This window comes from Centropristis striata, chromosome 1 (genome assembly GCF_030273125.1).
Source record: "Centropristis striata isolate RG_2023a ecotype Rhode Island chromosome 1, C.striata_1.0, whole genome shotgun sequence".
In the NCBI taxonomy this organism is placed as follows: Eukaryota; Metazoa; Chordata; class Actinopteri; order Perciformes; family Serranidae; genus Centropristis; species Centropristis striata.
In genome coordinates this window covers 11,721,395-11,738,388 of record NC_081517.1, presented here as the reverse complement: position 1 = coordinate 11,738,388, position 16,994 = coordinate 11,721,395, and the positions used below count along the sequence as shown (strand labels likewise).

Sequence of the window (16,994 nt, the reverse complement as noted above, 5' to 3'; positions counted from 1 at the left end):
TAAAAGTAGAAAGGCTAGAGGTTTTTGATAGCAACAAAATGTTTATTTATAAATAAGGGCGATCCCGAAATTACGGCATGTACAAAAGAACAGAAAATGCCTCAATCTAGACTGAAGAGTCACAGTTCACCTTTAAGAAAAATATATTTCCCAACGAAAAAAAGGTAATCCACAAGTGAAAAAATAGAAAAAGGTAATCCACCAAAAAATATATTATCCACGAAAGGAAAGGAAGTCTGCAGGTTGCACTCCAACCAGGGAAAAGCTTCAATCCAGTCTCAAAAAGACAAACAAAAAGAAGGGAGAGGACCTTTACTCCCCAAAGGGAAAAGGCTTTCAGCCACTTACAGCCCTGCGGCTAGCAACTATGTGTCCACTCACAGGCAGTAAATTGATGACGGTCTCAACTAATCCAAATGGGCTTTTTAGCCAGTGTGTTGAGTCTGTCTCTGTGTTCTTTCTGTCTTCCTCTGTGTTCACACTGAGTTCTCCCCCTCATTCTGCTCACCTGGCCTTGCCTTTGTTAATTTCCAATCACCCCTCCCCCGCAGCACACCTGAGCTCACTCTCTCCTGCAGCAGCAGGTCACCTGACTCTGCAGGCAGCAGGCTCACACACACAGACGCACAGGATTCACTTAATTAATTGGGTGGCGATGTCACAAGGGTAGGACAGAACTGGAACAACAAGAACACTTCAACGTCACACTCAGGAAAGGAAACTTAAGGTTTGTCTTCAAGACAAAAGAGCTGCAGCTGAGACGCATCTCTGTGTTTCTGTCTTCGGAAAAGATTGAGCTGTTCAGAGGGACTCTCTCAACAACCCAGCGGATTCTTTACAAACACGGGTGAGTTCAGATTCACTGTGATTCAGCCAGGATATTAACACACAGCTGCCTTATAATGAGTGTAATTCACCTCAGCAATGTGTCGTAAATATGAAGAGCCGTGCACTTTGTTATGATTACATTACACACGATCAGAAACTAGTTGACAACTTTGCTCACACGGCAAAATATAAGCCTCATTCCTGGAAGCCGGAAAAGTATAATATGTGTCAGTGAGTAAAACAGATGATGAAAAGTAAATGAAAACACATATTGTGATAAATGAAATGACTGATGTGCAATATCACTGCAATAAAATGACATAGATGTAAGCATTACAGCACACATCAGTATTTGCGAACGCCTCTAAACTTTCGATCACTTTAAACAACTATAGCAGAGAAGCAAATACATGAATTGGAAGAGAAAGTTAGAACATTACCGGACAAAGAGTGAGCTGAAATGTGTAGGATGTGGGATTGATGTCTTGATTAAAATCATCTCATGCCAAATGTCTGTAAATTATAAACAGAGCTGCTGTAAGAGGTGTTGGGAATTAAGGATGTCCCCAAAATAAATGTATGAATACCTCTAAACGGGTCACCACTTATATTGGGAACAAAGGATTATAAATAAATGATACCTCGCAAAGGGGCACCATTTATGTTGTAAAGGTTGTTACCATAAATGCTATCCCTCCCATGGGGAATTCAAATATGTAAGGATGAACCTGAGCAACACAATTTTTATGATATGACTTGATTTACTCTAAGTCACCTCAAGATGGGGCACCACTCTGTAAAACAGAGAAAGGTGCCAATTCACCTAAATCAGTCTCATAAAGTTACTAAACTATCAATTTGGAACACTGATTAATAATCAACTTAATAATTATAATCAGATAACCATATTCAGTATTCGTTGAAGGAATTAGAATTTTTTTTTATTTAAAGAGGCTAATATATAATTTGTAGTGTGCAACATTAAATGAACATGAGTCTGACAGCTCAACAACATGAACCAATAGTAGCAGCAGTATACCAAGTATATTATATTAATGAACATGGCGATTTTTCAGTATTTGAGCCTAGTCCAGCTTTTGTATTTGAGATTCTATCATAATCAGTCTCTAGAACTATTACGAGCAACTTTTACATCACCTGGTAAAAAACAAACAAAGTGAAGAACAGAATACAAACCATTATTCAAAAAATCATACAGTACTTGACTAATCCCAAATGCAAAATGTTATGAAAAATAATTGAATAGAGATACAGGGATGTAACCATAACTTTGCTACACTATGTGCTGCATACAGTGCACAATGATGTTAATATGTTATATACTGTACATAAGTGGAATCAGGTGGTTATTGCTAATATAGTAAGGTGCATGATTGTCCATAGATCTTAGAAGTAACTGCATATTGATACTTTTGAACGAACATTTGTTACACATGCTTCACCACGCATGGCATAGTCCAGGTCAGCCTCCTGACAGCAGACAGACTCAGGACACACCGACACCAGGTGCTGCCGACCCGCTCCGCCCCCCAGACGAGCCCCGGCTCCACGTCCTCTTCTTCTCTCCGTACCACCGCCCGACTCTCAGCTGTATTGGCTCGAAAGCATCGGCAACGGGGTTAAGATGTTCACTCAGCCTTTCAGCTTCATCTTTGTCAATTGTCGTTCTCTTCTTAAATGAATTACGGACGTAGGTGTAGTGTAGTGTAGCTGATAATACCTATGGATTGAACCGCGCCGAGAGAACTAACAAACCCCGTTACGTAGGCAATGAGGTCACCCCAAAATGGTGGCGTCCTGTCAAGCTAGCTAGGTTAAATTAAGATATTAAATTGTTAATTTCTGTGGTTTTATCTATTTATTTTTTGTTTTTTTTAATTAGGCAGGATGTTTTTTCATGTATATTTGAGCAATACAAGTGCCAATTGCATGTTTCACTTCCGCTTTAATATTGCAGTCATCACACTTTTACTTTTATTCTCAATTTATAGAAATGGCTGCTGCAAACTATCTGTTGTCTGAAGATCAGTTTCTGTGCTCCATCTGTCTGGATGTGTTCACTGATCCTGTCAGCACACCGTGTGGACACAACTTCTGCAAAACCTGCATCAACAAACACTGGAATAATAATGACCAGTACCAGTGTCCCTTGTGTAAAGAGGCTTTTACAACAAGACCTGATTTGAGGGTCAACACTTTGCTCTCTGAGATGGTTGTTCAGTTCAGACAGTCAGCTCAACTGAAATCCAGCAGCAGCAGCTCAGAGCAACAAGTGTGCAAACCAGGAGAAGTTCCCTGTGACGTCTGCACTGGAACCAAACTGAAGGCCCTGAAGTCCTGCCTGGTGTGTCTGGTCTCCTACTGTGAGACTCACCTGGAGCCTCATCTGACAGTGTCAGGTCTGAAAAGACATCAGCTGATCGACGCTGTGGAGAACCTGGAAGGCAGGATGTGTACGAAGCACAATAAACCTCTGGAGCTGTTCTGTAGGACCGACCAGACGTGTGTCTGCATGCTCTGCACTGTTTTAGACCACAAGATGCATGATGTTGTTCCTCTGAAAGAAGAATATGAAGAAAAGAAGGCTGAGCTGGAGTCTGAAATTCAGCAGATGATCCAGAAGAGACGATTGAAGATTCAGGAGATCAAACACTCAGTCGACCTCAGTGAAAAAGATGCAGACAGAGAGATATCAGAAGGAGTTCAGGTCTTCACTGCTCTGAAGGAGTCTGTAGATAGAGGCCAAGCCAATTTCATCGAAATGATCAAAGAGAAGCAGAAAACAACTGAAAACCAGGCTGAAGGCTTCATCAAAGAGCTGGAACAGGAAATCTCTGAGCTACAGAAGAGAAGCACTGAGGTGGAGCAGCTCTCACGCTCTGAAGACCACCTCCATCTCCTCCAGTCCCTAAACACCCACCACCCAACACTCACCAAGAACTGGACAGAGGTCAGCGTTCGTCCATCATCATATGAGGGGACTGTGGTGAGAGCTGTGGCTCAGCTGGAGGAGACACTCAGTGAAGAGATGAAGAAGCTACTGCTGAAGTCTGAGCTGATGATGGTCCAGCAGTATGCAGTGGATGTGACTCTTGATCCTGATACAGCAAATCCCTACCTCATCCTGTCATGTGGTGGGAAACAGGTGAAACATGGTAAAGTGAAGAAGAATCTCCCGGACAATCCAGAGAGATTTTCTCGTTATAATAATGTTTTAGCAAAGCAGAGTTTCTCTTCAAGCAGATTTTACTTTGATGTTCAAGTTAAAGGAAAGACTGCCTGGGACTTAGGAGTGGTCAGAGAGTCCATCGACAGGAAGGGAGTAGTTGCACTAAGGCCAAAGAATGGTTACTGGACTATATGTTTGAGAAATGAGAATGAGTACTACGCACATACTGGCACACCAGTCAGTCTCTCTCTGAAGTCTCCTCCTCAGAAGGTGGGGGTGTTTGTGGATTATGAGGAGGGTCTGGTGTTCTTCTATGACGTAGATGCTGTAGCTCTCATCTACTCCTTTACTGGCTGCTCCTTCACTGAGAAACTCTTCCCATTCTTCAGTCCCTATAGTAATCATGATGGTAAAAACTCTGCACCTCTGATCATCTGTCCTGTCAGAGTAAAATAATCACTTATCTCCTTTCATGTATTGATTTACTTTTATTCAGGAGAACAAATATACATACACAAAGTCAGTGTTTTACCTGCAGCAGATGATGTTCTGCGTATCCCTATTTTAGAGAACCAGACACGCTCCACACTGACTGTGTGTGCAGTTTATTACAAAATGACTAAAAATGAAAGATTTTTGCTGAAATGTTTCTCAATATTTCAGTTTCGAACAAAGATCAATTTAATATTAAGGCTTATTACATGCCTGTAGTGTCTACAGAATATAGCATGTGTCATTCTGAAATATAAAATAATGGAGTTAATCAATCGATGCTAACAGAAGGTTGTGTGTTTAATTAACTGTCACTTTGGTAACTTTTGTTTGTTTTGAGATAACATGTATTATAGTTTAAAATCACTGAAATCTGTAAATATGTGATTGTAAAATAAAAACTGTAAAATAAACTACTTGGTGATCACAAGACGTGAGTAAGCAGTGACTTGAGCACTAAATGCTTATCAGAAAAGCCTGGATAAAATAGTATTTAATGATAAAAACAGTGTTTCCTGTGGCTGCTTCACAATAAAAGCCTCCTCTGTGCTTCCTCAGTTGGAAGCTTTTAATGTGAAGCAGTGGCAGGAGGAAATGTTTGTTTCCACTCACAGTGGCTGAATACAGTTCAGCTGTCGGAGAGTGAACAGTAAACAGTGAGGTTGTTAATAATAAGATAGATTTACACTGGATGACATGCTGCAGTGTTTTACTGTCACTACTAACAAAAAGCTCTTTATACAGAGAGATCATTAGTGAATTTAGATACATTAAATGGCTATTTTTGGTATGGTAACAATAAATAGTATGAACAATTGGGTTTGATTTCATGAAACCTGAACTTCAGCCCTACCCTTTGAGTGGCATGTAATATGATGTATGTAAATATATATGTAAATATAAGGGTGACTGACAGGGGGAAGTACAAAGCCAGACTACTCCTCTTCCCAGGTTCTAATATTACACGCATCAACTTAATTTTCTTATAATTTAAGATCACGCCTTCTTTATCAAACACAGAAATGTATGGTTTCACTTTTAAAGCTCAACACAGACTCATAAAAGTACTCAGAAACAGGGAACTTTTGAACACCTCCAGCTCTGTGACAACTGAACAAATTCCATCTGCTGATGAAGATCATGTGCTATGGTCAAAAACTCTGGAACAAGGTAAGAAGTGGACCTGAAGTGGAGATCATTCTGTCAAACTCAAGAAAATGATCCTTTAAAATGGCATCCAGTATTGAAAAGACACACACTTAAAAAACAATGTTAATGAGGAACAAAAATTTGAAATATCTCTACATTTTTTTATATTTTCATGTGAAGTTTTATACACTGTTTCTTCATGTAGGTAATTACAGTTTCTTTAGTTTTCTATGTTTGAAGTTGACTGTATTTTCTTCAAGCCATATTTCAAAACCAACAACAACTGGTGTTGTATACTTTCTTTGGAAATGTCCCCCAACATGAACTGTTTAGTGCAGGTTATTAATATAAATTCTGAACATCTCTTGAGACCGGACAGCCGTCCTCATGTCTGAACACTTCTACATGACTCCCTGCTTCATTGCAGCAGCAACAACATCCTCCATGTTGATGACTAACTGGTTATGACACAGAACGACCACTAGATGGATCACAACACAAATTAATCGTGAGCTCAAAGTTACTGCACTGCTGCCACACAGAGCACAAAACACTCCTGATAATTGAGAGAGAACACACACAGACACACAGACACAGACACAGACACACACACACACACACACACACACACACACCCTTGTACTTCTATCTTTGTGAGGGCCCTCATTGGAATAGTGAATTCCTTAGCCCCTTACCCTAACCCTTAACATAACCTTCACCATCACAACTAAATGCCCAACCCTAACCCTAACATAAACCTAGTTGTAACCTTAACCCTAAAACAAAGTCTGGACTCTAGCGAGTCTAACAAGCCTTTAAAGAATTGAGGACTGGCCGGTGTTCCGGTCCACACTATGTAGGAAGTACAAGAACACACACACACACACACACACACACACACACAAATTTTTCTAAAGATTTTTTTATCTTAAGATATATAATCACACTTTCCTCCTCCCACCTGTTGGGTTTAGCACCTCCTTGGCTCCACAGAGCACTCTGCTATTCCACAATAAGTGTTTAATCAGAGGGAGGAAACCAAACAGCAGAGCTGCAGTAAGAGGAGGAGCAACAGTGGAAAGAGGAGAGCTGCAGCGTCACACTCCAGAATTGAAAGTTAAGTCTGTCAGAGTGTCATTCTCACTGCAGTCCAGACAAGCCTCTGTTTCTCTCTGAAAGAAAGTTCAAACTGACTTCATCAGGTCTTTGTCAACAACACAGCAGAGTCTCTGCCAAACACTGGTGAGTACAGCTGATCATATTTACACTTTCAACAACCAGGATTAATACAAAACTTCAGCTCCACTCAGGCAGGAAGTTCCTCTCTTTTCACATTATAGTTGTTCAGTTGTTACAATATAACTGTGGCTGTTTGTCCACAGGTCCACTGTACAGCAGCCCACTTTAACAGCTTTAAACTGTCTCTCTGTGTCCGTTCCCAGGACTTCACTCACTTGAGTTCACTGTCACACCTACTTTCCTGCTATTGTTACAGTTTACTGATAAGTTCAGACACACTGCTGTATTTACTCTGGATGTTTCACAATAAAAGCTTTCCACCAAGAACCAGTGGAATTTATAATGGGAAGAGGAAATGTAAAGTGTTTGTGGAGCTTTAGTAGCAGTACTTATCTATAATTAAAACAATGTTCTGCAAAACAGCATTTTAAAACATTTGATGCTTCAGTAAGAGTTACAAGGTCATGTTTGTTCACAGTATGTACAAGTAAAAACAACAAATTACTTTACCTAATATTGCAACCAGTAATCGGTGGAACAAAATGGGCCATGCCTCCACCGCATACAAACAGAGACAGTCAGGGAAAAAGGGAAACACAGGCAAGCCCATGTTATATTTATGTTTTCATGTGAAAAGAACATAAACTACACTTAAAGATTGTATTTTTAAGTGAAATTATTTTTTATTTTCTTTAGAAATGTCTGCTACAAACTATGGAAGCTATCTTCCATCTGAAGATCAGTTCCTGTGCTCCATCTGTCTGGATGTGTTCACTGATCCTGTCACCACATCATGTGGACACAACTTCTGCAAAACCTGCATCAACACACACTGGAAAAATAATGACCAGTGCCTGTGTCCCTTGTGTAAGATAGTTTTCAACACAAAACCTGAGCTGCACGTCAACACTTTTATCTCTGAGATGGTTGTTCAGTTCAGACAGTCAGCTCAGCAGAAAGCCAGCATCAGCAGCTCAGAGCAAGAAGTGTCCAAACCAGCAGAAGTTCCCTGTGACGTCTGCACAGGAACCAAACTGAAGGCCCTGAAGTCCTGTCTGGTGTGTCTGGCCTCCTACTGTGAGACTCACCTGGAGCCTCATCTGACAGTGTCAGGCCTGAAAAGACATCAGCTGATCGACGCTGTGGAGAACCTGGAAGGCAGGATGTGTACGAATCATGATAAACCTCTGGAGCTGTTCTGTAAGACCGACCAGACGTGTGTCTGCATGCTCTGCACTGTTTTAGACCACAAGATGCATGAAGTTGTTCCTCTGAAAGAAGGATATGAGGAAAAGAAGGCTGAGCTGGGGGAGACAGTAGCTGAACTTCAGCAAATAATCCAGAAGAGACAACGGAAGATTCAGGAGTTCAAACACTCAGTCGACCTCAGTGAGAAAGATGCAGACAGAGAGATATCAGAAGGAGTTCAGGTCTTCACTGCTCTGAAGGAGTGTGTAGAGAGAGGCCAAGCGAATTTCATCGAAACAATCAAAGAGAAGCAGAGAACAACTCAAAAACAGGCTGAAGGTTTCATCAAAGAGCTGGAACGGGAAATCTCTGAGCTGAAGAAGAGAAGCACTGAGGTGGAGCAGCTCTCACGCTCTGAAGACCACCTCCATCTCCTCCAGAGTGTCCAGTCCCTAAACACCCACCACCCAACACCCACCAAGGACTGGACAGAGGTCAGCGTCCGTCCATCATCATGTGAGGGGACTTTGGTGAGAGCTGTGGCTCAGCTGGAGGAGACACTCAGTAAACAGATGAAGAAGCTGCTTGAAGCTGAGCTGAAGAGAGTCCAGCAGTATGCAGTGGATGTGACTCTTGATCCTGATACAGCAAATCCCTACCTCATTCTTTCTCATGGTGGGAAACAAGTGAAAAATGGTGAAGTGAAGAACAACCTCCCAGACAATCCAGAGAGATTTTCTGGTTGTAATTTTGTTTTAGGAAAACAGAGTTTCTCTTCAGGAAAATTTTATGTTGAGGTTCAAGTTAAAGGAAAGCCTTGCTGGTTTTTAGGGGTGGCCAGAGAGTCGATCAACAGGAAGGGAAGCATCACACTGAGCCCTGATGATGGTTACTGGGCTATGTTTTTGATAAATGGAAATGAGTACAAAGCTCTTGCTGGCCCCCCAGTCCTTCTCTGTCTGAGGTCCCGGCCTCAGAAGATCGGGATGTTTGTGGATTATGAGGAGGGTCTGGTCTCCTTTTATGACGTAGATGCTACAGTTATGATCTACTCCTTTACTGGCTGCTCCTTCACTGAGAAACTCTTCCCATACTTCTGTCCTGGTCTTTATTATGAGCGCAAAAACACTGCACCTCTGATCATCTGTCCTGTCTATCAAACTGCCTGATCTTTTATTATCAGAAATGATTTGAGTAGTGAAGTGTTGCCAACAATACACATACTCACAGTGTAAATATAAACCAGACAATGCTTTCTTCCTGCAATACTGACACAGCGGCTAATATAGGATTCTAGACATAAAACCAAAAAAAGCTAATCAACCCTTATATGCTAAGAAATTTACATGTTTAGTGTAGTGTTTGTATGGTGGTGTCTTTTATGCTTACTGCTGTAGATTATTAATTTTTCATTTATTATGTAAATTATGGGGATGTGGATGCAATGTATATATATCTATATATATATATATATATAGATATATATATATATATATATATATGCATTATATACTTGGCTGTGGGTTTAATTTGTTGATTAGATTTCATATTATGCATGATCTCAACTTAAATTATGGTCACACACATTTTCGATTGTTTTTAAAAAAAAAAGTTGTTTCACTAAACCATTTTACAACCATCACAACAAAAGTACAAATGTTCTTTTTGTTAGTTAACGATAGAGAATGTCTGCTCAAGAAAAAAATGACAATATTTACCGTTTTCATCTTCAATTTCATGTCAATTGAAAATTGATAATAACCTTTTATTTTAACCTTTAATAAACTTAAAAAAGAAATGCCTTGTTTTTGTTTTTTTGCTCAGTCTTGTCCCTACTTCCGTTTTTCACTGTGTTCGTCTGAACCGCAGGAGGATGCACCAACACTGAGGAAGGCACCTGGATGTTTGGGTTCTCCTCTGAATATGAAAGAAAAATAATAATCTCAAGTAATCAAGAGATATTACACCTTGTTAGATTTTCTGACACTTATATACACTACCGGTCAAAAGTTTTAGAACACCCCAATTTTTCCATTTTTTATTGAAATTCAAGCAGTTCAAGTCAAATGAACAACTTGAAAGGGTACAAAGGTAAGTGGTGAACTGCCAGAGGTAAATAAAAAGAGGTAAGGTTAACCAAAACTGAAAGATAATGTACATTTCAGAATTATGCAAGTAGGCCTTTTTTCAGGGAACAAGAAATGGGTTAACAACTTTACTCTATGGAGTCTTGGGCTATTTTGTCCATTTTTTGTAAGTCATTTTGTGTCTTTTTTTGTCATTTTGTGTATTTTTCTTGGTCATTTTGTTTCTTTTTATAGTCCTTTAGTTCAACATAAAATGTGATTTTGAATCTTTTTTTTTTAATTTTCAAAACACTATCTTGCTCAATAAAGAATTTTAAATGTTGCAAATGTGCATTAATTTCAGACTAGACTGAGACATTAAACTGCATCATTTTCAATTCAATTCTGGAAAAGTTGGTGTGTTCTAAAACTTTTGACCAGTAGTGTATATCATGGTTTTCAGCTGTCAAATAACAGCAATTGATGCTTATGACATACACGACAATAAACACATTTAGAAACATAACATTACATTTGCTATTATTGTTAATACATTTGATTATAGTCTGCATACTGTCGTTAGTTGGCCAATTAGTTATTGTGTCATGCATATGTCAGTGTTCAGCCCACAAAGACTTATAAGTCAACATTAAAAAACAAAAAACAAAAGTGAAAGGTGCCATTGAAGTGCTGATACAATGGCATGAACATAACGACCCTCATAAATCAAATGAGCGTACGACAGAAAGTGAGCGTAAAGTGGGCGTATCAGATCATTTCTATGCAAACCTCGGCATTTATCAATTTGGACGTGAGCGGAGGGTACGATCAGATCTCACGTCTGCTCTCAGCTCATGTACGCAAATTTGAGTCAGCGTGAAGTCTACACGTCTGAGTCTGAGAATTGATCTTAGACTATAGTATCGATGCCTGGAGCTGATAAAACTCTGCCGTGTTTTGATTTCTAATAGTGACAAAGCAAAATGTTTAGACTACATCATTTATCATTAAAACATAATCCAAAATAAATACATCCTGCGACCGTGAAATTCTTTAAACAGAATACTAGCCGAGGCTATTAAAAGTTGTTGTCTTCTGCTATTTACTGTTATCCTGCTGGACACCGGAGCGTCAGCGTCTCCTTCACCACCGGAGGTGCCCGAATAGAAACATTTCCAATCAGCGCAGCCACACACTCCTCTGACTAGGACATCATTATTACTAAATGTAAAGAGGTGAATAATATATCTCCATCACAATAATAGCAATATTCGGATATTAGATTATTAGGCTTTATATATATAACAATGTATAAATTAATTACTCAAACCTCGCCGGGAGTTGAATGATCCGCTACTCTGCTGACAGCACCACTGATTTCCTTCCTTTTCACTTTTTATGCTGCCAAACAAAACCAGTTTGTTGTGTTGCAGCTGTTGGACATCATCGTTTCACTTTCTGCCTCTGAGAAATTCCTTTTCTTTTGGATTAAAACTTACTTTAAAACATTGTTTACCTCCTTCAACCAAAAAGCTATGAAAACTTCTAAGTCTGTGCTCCAAATGTAAAATATTCACTGAACTTGTTTGAGTTTATAACTATAATTATTTTTATTTCATAAACCTCCGTCGCTGCGTATTTCTGTAATATGTCTATATTGCCCCTGTTGCTATTTTTAACGGTGCACTTTGCTAATAAAGTTGACTTTAGGGGGGTAAAAAATCCTCTTTTTGGCCGAATTGCATCCTTCGGTGTCGTAAACTCTGGAGGCGAGCCTTCTGAATCTGGTATATATTAGGGCGTGACATTTAACCCTTTATCAGGCACTCATTGAAATACTTGGAAATTCACAATTTCAACCCTAAAGTGTCATTGCAGGACACTACAAGGCTTTTTTACTTTTGTGACATTTTTTAAAATATTACATTTTTATGCTGAAAATCAAGATCAATGAAGTGACCATATATGGTTCCTCGCCTGACTAGGGTAAAACATTTTTAAAAAGGTGTATGTATAAAGAATATAGGAAAGACACATATAAACTTAAAGGAACATTGATTTTTATGGTGTTAAATGTTTTATGGAACATTTATAACACATGTATATATGTATATATTTGTTATTTATGTGATGTATAACAATATAACGTATATAATATAATATATAATGTCGGTCCGGGAGCAGGAGGTGTAAAAATGCCGTACTTCACGTGTCCGGTGAAAGAGGGAAATTAGAAAGGCTCATGGCCGCTGCTGATTGGTCCGATGGTGTGATGTCACTATCTGTGACATAGCCTAATATTTGCTGATTGGCTGAGAGAAGTCACGTGGTTCTCACTGGGCTGCATAGCAACGCCATTTTGGAAGTGACCATATATAGTTCCTTACCGGATAAAGGGTTAAATGACGCTCGTTTCGAGCCGCCACATTTATCAACAGCTGATCATTTTTACGCTGTGATTGGAGAGATACGATCATTTGATAAATCCCATGTGAACCCTGTCGTAAGACGAAATATACGCTCAGATCTGCGCTTGTTTGATAAACAAAGAAACTTGTCTCAGCTCCCAAACTCTACAAATAAAACCAGCCATTTAAGACCTTCCCTTCTGAAAGCTCAACTAAAGTTTCTTATATTCATTAATCCATTTTACTGTAGCCTTATAATTATCACATGAGCAATTAAAGTTGAAATGCACTTTGTCTTCAGTCTCACCTGAATCACCCTGTAAACAAGGTTGTTTTTCTCTCCAGAAGGTCATTAACCCTGCCGGTGTCCGTAGCTCATGGTAACGTACCTGAACAGAGTGTGCACACAGAGAGTTTTGACATTTAGGAAAATTGTGCTTCACGTAAGGCTTTACACTATTGAGATCACAAGAGATTATCCAAGAGTTGAAATCTATGATACAATCATAGGCTGTATTTACATAGTGGTCGTAGTCAGCGTGACAAGACCCATTGGTTTGTGGACTTGATTTTGAAGCCTTGAATTCTGCATTTTGGAAGTACAAAATGAACTGATGCAACGTTGGAGGCGGGGCTCTGTTCATTACTATGAAAGTTTTTCAGTGATGCATGAAGCCAAAAAAGTTCAACTTTCATGCATAAAAAATCCCTGGATTGATCTCCTGCTGCTCTTCTTCATCTATTGGGCTCGTGGAGCAATGTACTAAAGATTTCTAACTCCCTTTCATCCAAACAGTCATTTCTGGCTCTAAACATCAAGATGGCAATTGCCAAAATGCTAAACTCAAAGATTCTAAACTGTTGTCCACAAACCAATAAGTAATGTCACAGTGGTTCATCCCCTTCCTTCATAAAGTCTGTGATCCTGACCCAATGGTGAGGTTTTTGATGCATGAAAGGGTTAAAACAATAGGTGAAACAACGAGCTGAATTTTGGACTGCTAAATTGTTGAAGAGCACCCTGAAGGAAAACACAAAAGCTAAAAGACGTAGAAGGTCTGCAACAAAGCCATGGTGCCCCAGGCCCATTGCTGCTCTGCTGAAGGTTACATTAATTTGTTTCACATGAATTTCACTAAAATCATGTTCATACCCAAAGAAGGCAATAAAAACTTACAAACAACCTGCAGTAATAGGCGGATCAACGATGGAATGAGGAGAGCTTCAGTGTCATAAACCTCAGAGAAAGGTTTGTCAGAGCAACAGCAGAGCTGCAGTCGAGAAAGTCTCTGTTTCTGTCTGAAGTTTGTCAGATCTTGCAAAGACAAATACTGGTGAGTACACAGAGATTTCACTTTTTTAAGCAGAACCTGACAAGTCGAGCCTAGATTTCTGATTATCAAAGACAATGGTTTTCGACCACTACAGGTAAAACTTTAAGAACAGCAGTTCATGCAGCAGGAATATTAATCCAGAAACATCAGATTGAATAGTAAGAAATATTAAAGATTAATATGCACCTATTTTTCAATTTATTGATTAAGTCGTTTTTTTGTTTTTTTTAAAATGCCAATAATTGTGTTATTGATATTAAATCAAATATATTTGGGTTTGGACTGGTATAATATATATAAATATTTCTGACAATTTTAAGGACTAAAACATTTGCAAGGTTAGAACTTTTGTTCTGTTGAACAATTACTCACTCTGTCATCTGATTTTTGAGTTTTAATGTATTTTATGCATTTATGTAGTTATTCATTTACTTAGTCAAGTCTTTATTGTCTCTTGCATGCTTTTAGTAACACTTAGGTCTATGAGTAATCTTTAATTCTTGTCCATCAAGATAAAACATTAATTTATATGGTTCGTATTTAGATAACAGTTGTTCCTGTGTCAGTGATGAGCAGTATAGCCACACAGGGTCACAAGTGTGTATTAGTTGTGTAATCTTGTCCATTAAAAATATTCAAAAATCACATGATTGGATTGTTTTTTTGACATTGAGTTTTGTTCAGTGTGTAGATATGGCTGCTGCCAGCAATCCACTATCTGAAGATCAGTTTCTGTGCTCCATCTTTCTGGATGTGTTCACTGATCCTGTCAGCACACCATGTGGACACAACTTCTGCAAAACCTGCATCATTGAACACTGGAAATCGAGTTACAGGTACCAGTGCCCCTTGTGTAAGAAAGTTTTCAACACAAGACCTGAACTGCACGTTAACACTTTCATCACTGAGATGGTTATTCAGTTCAGACAGTCAGCTCAGCAGAAAGCCAGCAGCAGCAGATCAGAGCAACAAGTGTCTGAACCAGGAGACGTTCCCTGTGACGTCTGCACTGGAACCAAACTGAAGGCCCTGAAGTCCTGCCTGGTGTGTCTGGCCTCCTACTGTGAGACTCACCTGGAGCCTCATCTGACAGTGTCAGGCCTGAAAAGACATCAGCTGATCAACGCTGTGGAGAACCTGGAAGGTAGGATGTGTACGAAGCACGATAAACCTCTGGAGCTGTTCTGTAAGACCGACCAGACGTGTGTCTGCATGCTCTGCACTATTTTAGACCACAAGGCACACTCTGTTGTTCCTCTGATAGAAGAATATGCTGGAAAAAAGGCCGAGCTGGGAAAGACAGATGCTGACATTCAGAAGATGATCCAGAAGAGACGACTGAAGATTCAGGAGATCAAACACTCAGTTGACCTCAGTGAGAAAGATGCAGACAGAGAGATATCAGAAGGAGTTCAGGTCTTCACTGCTCTGATGGAGGCTGTTGAGAGAGGCCTGAATGAGCTCATCAAAACTATAGAAGAGAAGCAGAGAATGACACAGAAACAGGCTGAAGACTTCATCAAAGAGCTGGAACAGGAAATCTCTGAGCTGAAGAAGAGAAGCACTGAGGTCGAGCAGCTCTCACGCTCTGAAGACCACCTCCATCTCCTCCAGAGTGTCCAGTCCCTAAACACCCACCACCCAACACCCACCAAGGACTGGACAGAGGTCAGCGTCTGTCCATCATCATATGAGGGGACTGTGGAGAGAGCTGTGGCTCAGCTGGAGGAGACACTCAGTGAAGAGATGAAGAAGCTGCTCCCTGAGTTTGAGCTGAAGAGGGTCCAGCAGTATGCAGTGGATGTGACTCTTGATCCTGATACAGCACATCCCTACATCATCCTGTCTCATGGTGGGAAACAAGTGAAACATGGTGATGTGAAGAAGAATCTCCCAGACTACCCTGGGCGATTTTCTTTTCATACTTATGTTTTAGGAAAACAGAGTTTTACTTCAGGCAGATCTTACTTTGAGGTTCAAGTTCAAGGAAAGCCTTACTGGAATTTAGGAGTGGCCAGAGAGTCAATCGACAGAAAGGGAGGCATCACACTGAGCCCTCAGATCGGTTGCTGGAGTATATGGTTGAGGGATGGAAAAGAGTACAAAGCTCTTGATGCCCCTCCGGTCCTTCTCTGTCTGAGGTCCTGGCCTCAGAAGGTGGGGGTGTTTGTTCATTATGAGAAGGGTCTGGTCTCCTTTTATGACATAAATGCTGCAACTCATATCTACTCATTCACTCACTGCTCCTTCACTGACAAACTCTTCCCATTCTTTGGTCCTTGTCTTAATAATGCTGGTACCAATTCTGCTCCTCTGATCATCTGTCCTGTTAACAGAACGTATTAATGTCCTGCATCACCTTTTTTACAAAGGAAATATATAATGTGACCCAATTTCCTAATTTTACAGATTTTACAGTAGGAACTACATTTATAGCAACATAAACGTTGTAGCCTGCTTAGATTATCCTGCTTGGTATTATAATCTATGTTAAATTAACATGTGGAAAATTATCCAACAGGACATTAAAGTGCCATGAAGGTTTATTCATGTGCACTTCAAAATATTGCTATCAATCACTTACTCCAGTGGCTTTATTTGGGCTAAAGTAATCAGATAAGGTCGTTAACATGGCAGTGTTGTATTCAGAGTACTGTTTTAATCCGAATGATTTTGGAATATTGCTGTTCACATAAACACACTTATAACATATTGTTTTATTTGATGTATCTCATTACTAACACACACACCTGATTCATTTAACCCTGTCACCACACTTAACAAACACATGATGATTTTATAGATTATGATACATCGCTGCAGATTAAACTACCCAACAGGTTATAAAGAGTTAAAATGAGCTCAACCTGAAACATCTACAGCCAGACAATGAAACATTCATGCAGGAGTAATATTAATCCAGAAGCATCAGATAGAATAGTAAGAAATATTGAATTAATCTGCAACTATTATTCAATTATTTGATGAAGTTGTTTTTTTTAAGAAAAAAATGCCAAGAATTGTGTTAATTATATTCAATCAAATATCTGGTATTATAAAGAAATATAAATATAAATATATAAATGTTTCCGACAATTTA

At 39.5% G+C, this 16,994-nt stretch overlaps 3 protein-coding genes across 4 annotated transcripts; all 3 read left to right on the top strand.

Annotated features, from left to right (window-relative positions):
- The first annotated feature begins 2,614 nt into the window (after positions 1 to 2,614).
- Positions 2,615 to 5,020, top strand: LOC131969722 (E3 ubiquitin-protein ligase TRIM21-like). Of its 2 annotated transcripts, XM_059330904.1 has the most exons (2): positions 2,615 to 3,069; positions 3,106 to 5,020. In XM_059330904.1, exons 1-2 carry the CDS (start codon positions 2,843 to 2,845, stop codon positions 4,472 to 4,474), a joined length of 1,596 nt encoding a protein of 531 aa, XP_059186887.1. In that variant the 5' UTR covers positions 2,615 to 2,842; the 3' UTR covers positions 4,475 to 5,020. The 2 variants fall into 2 exon arrangements, with proteins under 2 accessions (XP_059186887.1, XP_059186879.1); XM_059330896.1 differs by having other exon boundaries at positions 2,615 to 5,020.
- Positions 5,021 to 6,773: 1,753 nt separating this feature from the next.
- LOC131969776 (E3 ubiquitin-protein ligase TRIM39-like) lies at positions 6,774 to 9,531 on the top strand. The gene is made up of 2 exons (XM_059330982.1): positions 6,774 to 6,901; positions 7,595 to 9,531. The coding sequence occupies exon 2, from the start codon at positions 7,597 to 7,599 to the stop codon at positions 9,253 to 9,255; it is 1,659 nt and encodes a 552-aa protein (XP_059186965.1). The 5' UTR covers positions 6,774 to 6,901; positions 7,595 to 7,596; the 3' UTR covers positions 9,256 to 9,531.
- A 5,056-nt stretch (positions 9,532 to 14,587) lies between these two features.
- LOC131970599 (E3 ubiquitin-protein ligase TRIM39-like) lies at positions 14,588 to 16,240 on the top strand. The gene has a single exon (XM_059332034.1). It carries the CDS (start codon positions 14,588 to 14,590, stop codon positions 16,238 to 16,240), a length of 1,653 nt encoding a protein of 550 aa, XP_059188017.1.
- The last annotated feature ends 754 nt before the right edge of the window (positions 16,241 to 16,994 follow it).

Coding starts and splice junctions, on each gene's coding strand:
- LOC131969776 (XM_059330982.1), top strand. CDS start 7,597: ATGTCTGCTACAAACTATGGAAGCTATCTTCCATCTGAAGATCAGTTC.
- LOC131970599 (XM_059332034.1), top strand. CDS start 14,588: ATGGCTGCTGCCAGCAATCCACTATCTGAAGATCAGTTTCTGTGCTCC.
- LOC131969722 (XM_059330896.1), top strand. CDS start 2,843: ATGGCTGCTGCAAACTATCTGTTGTCTGAAGATCAGTTTCTGTGCTCC.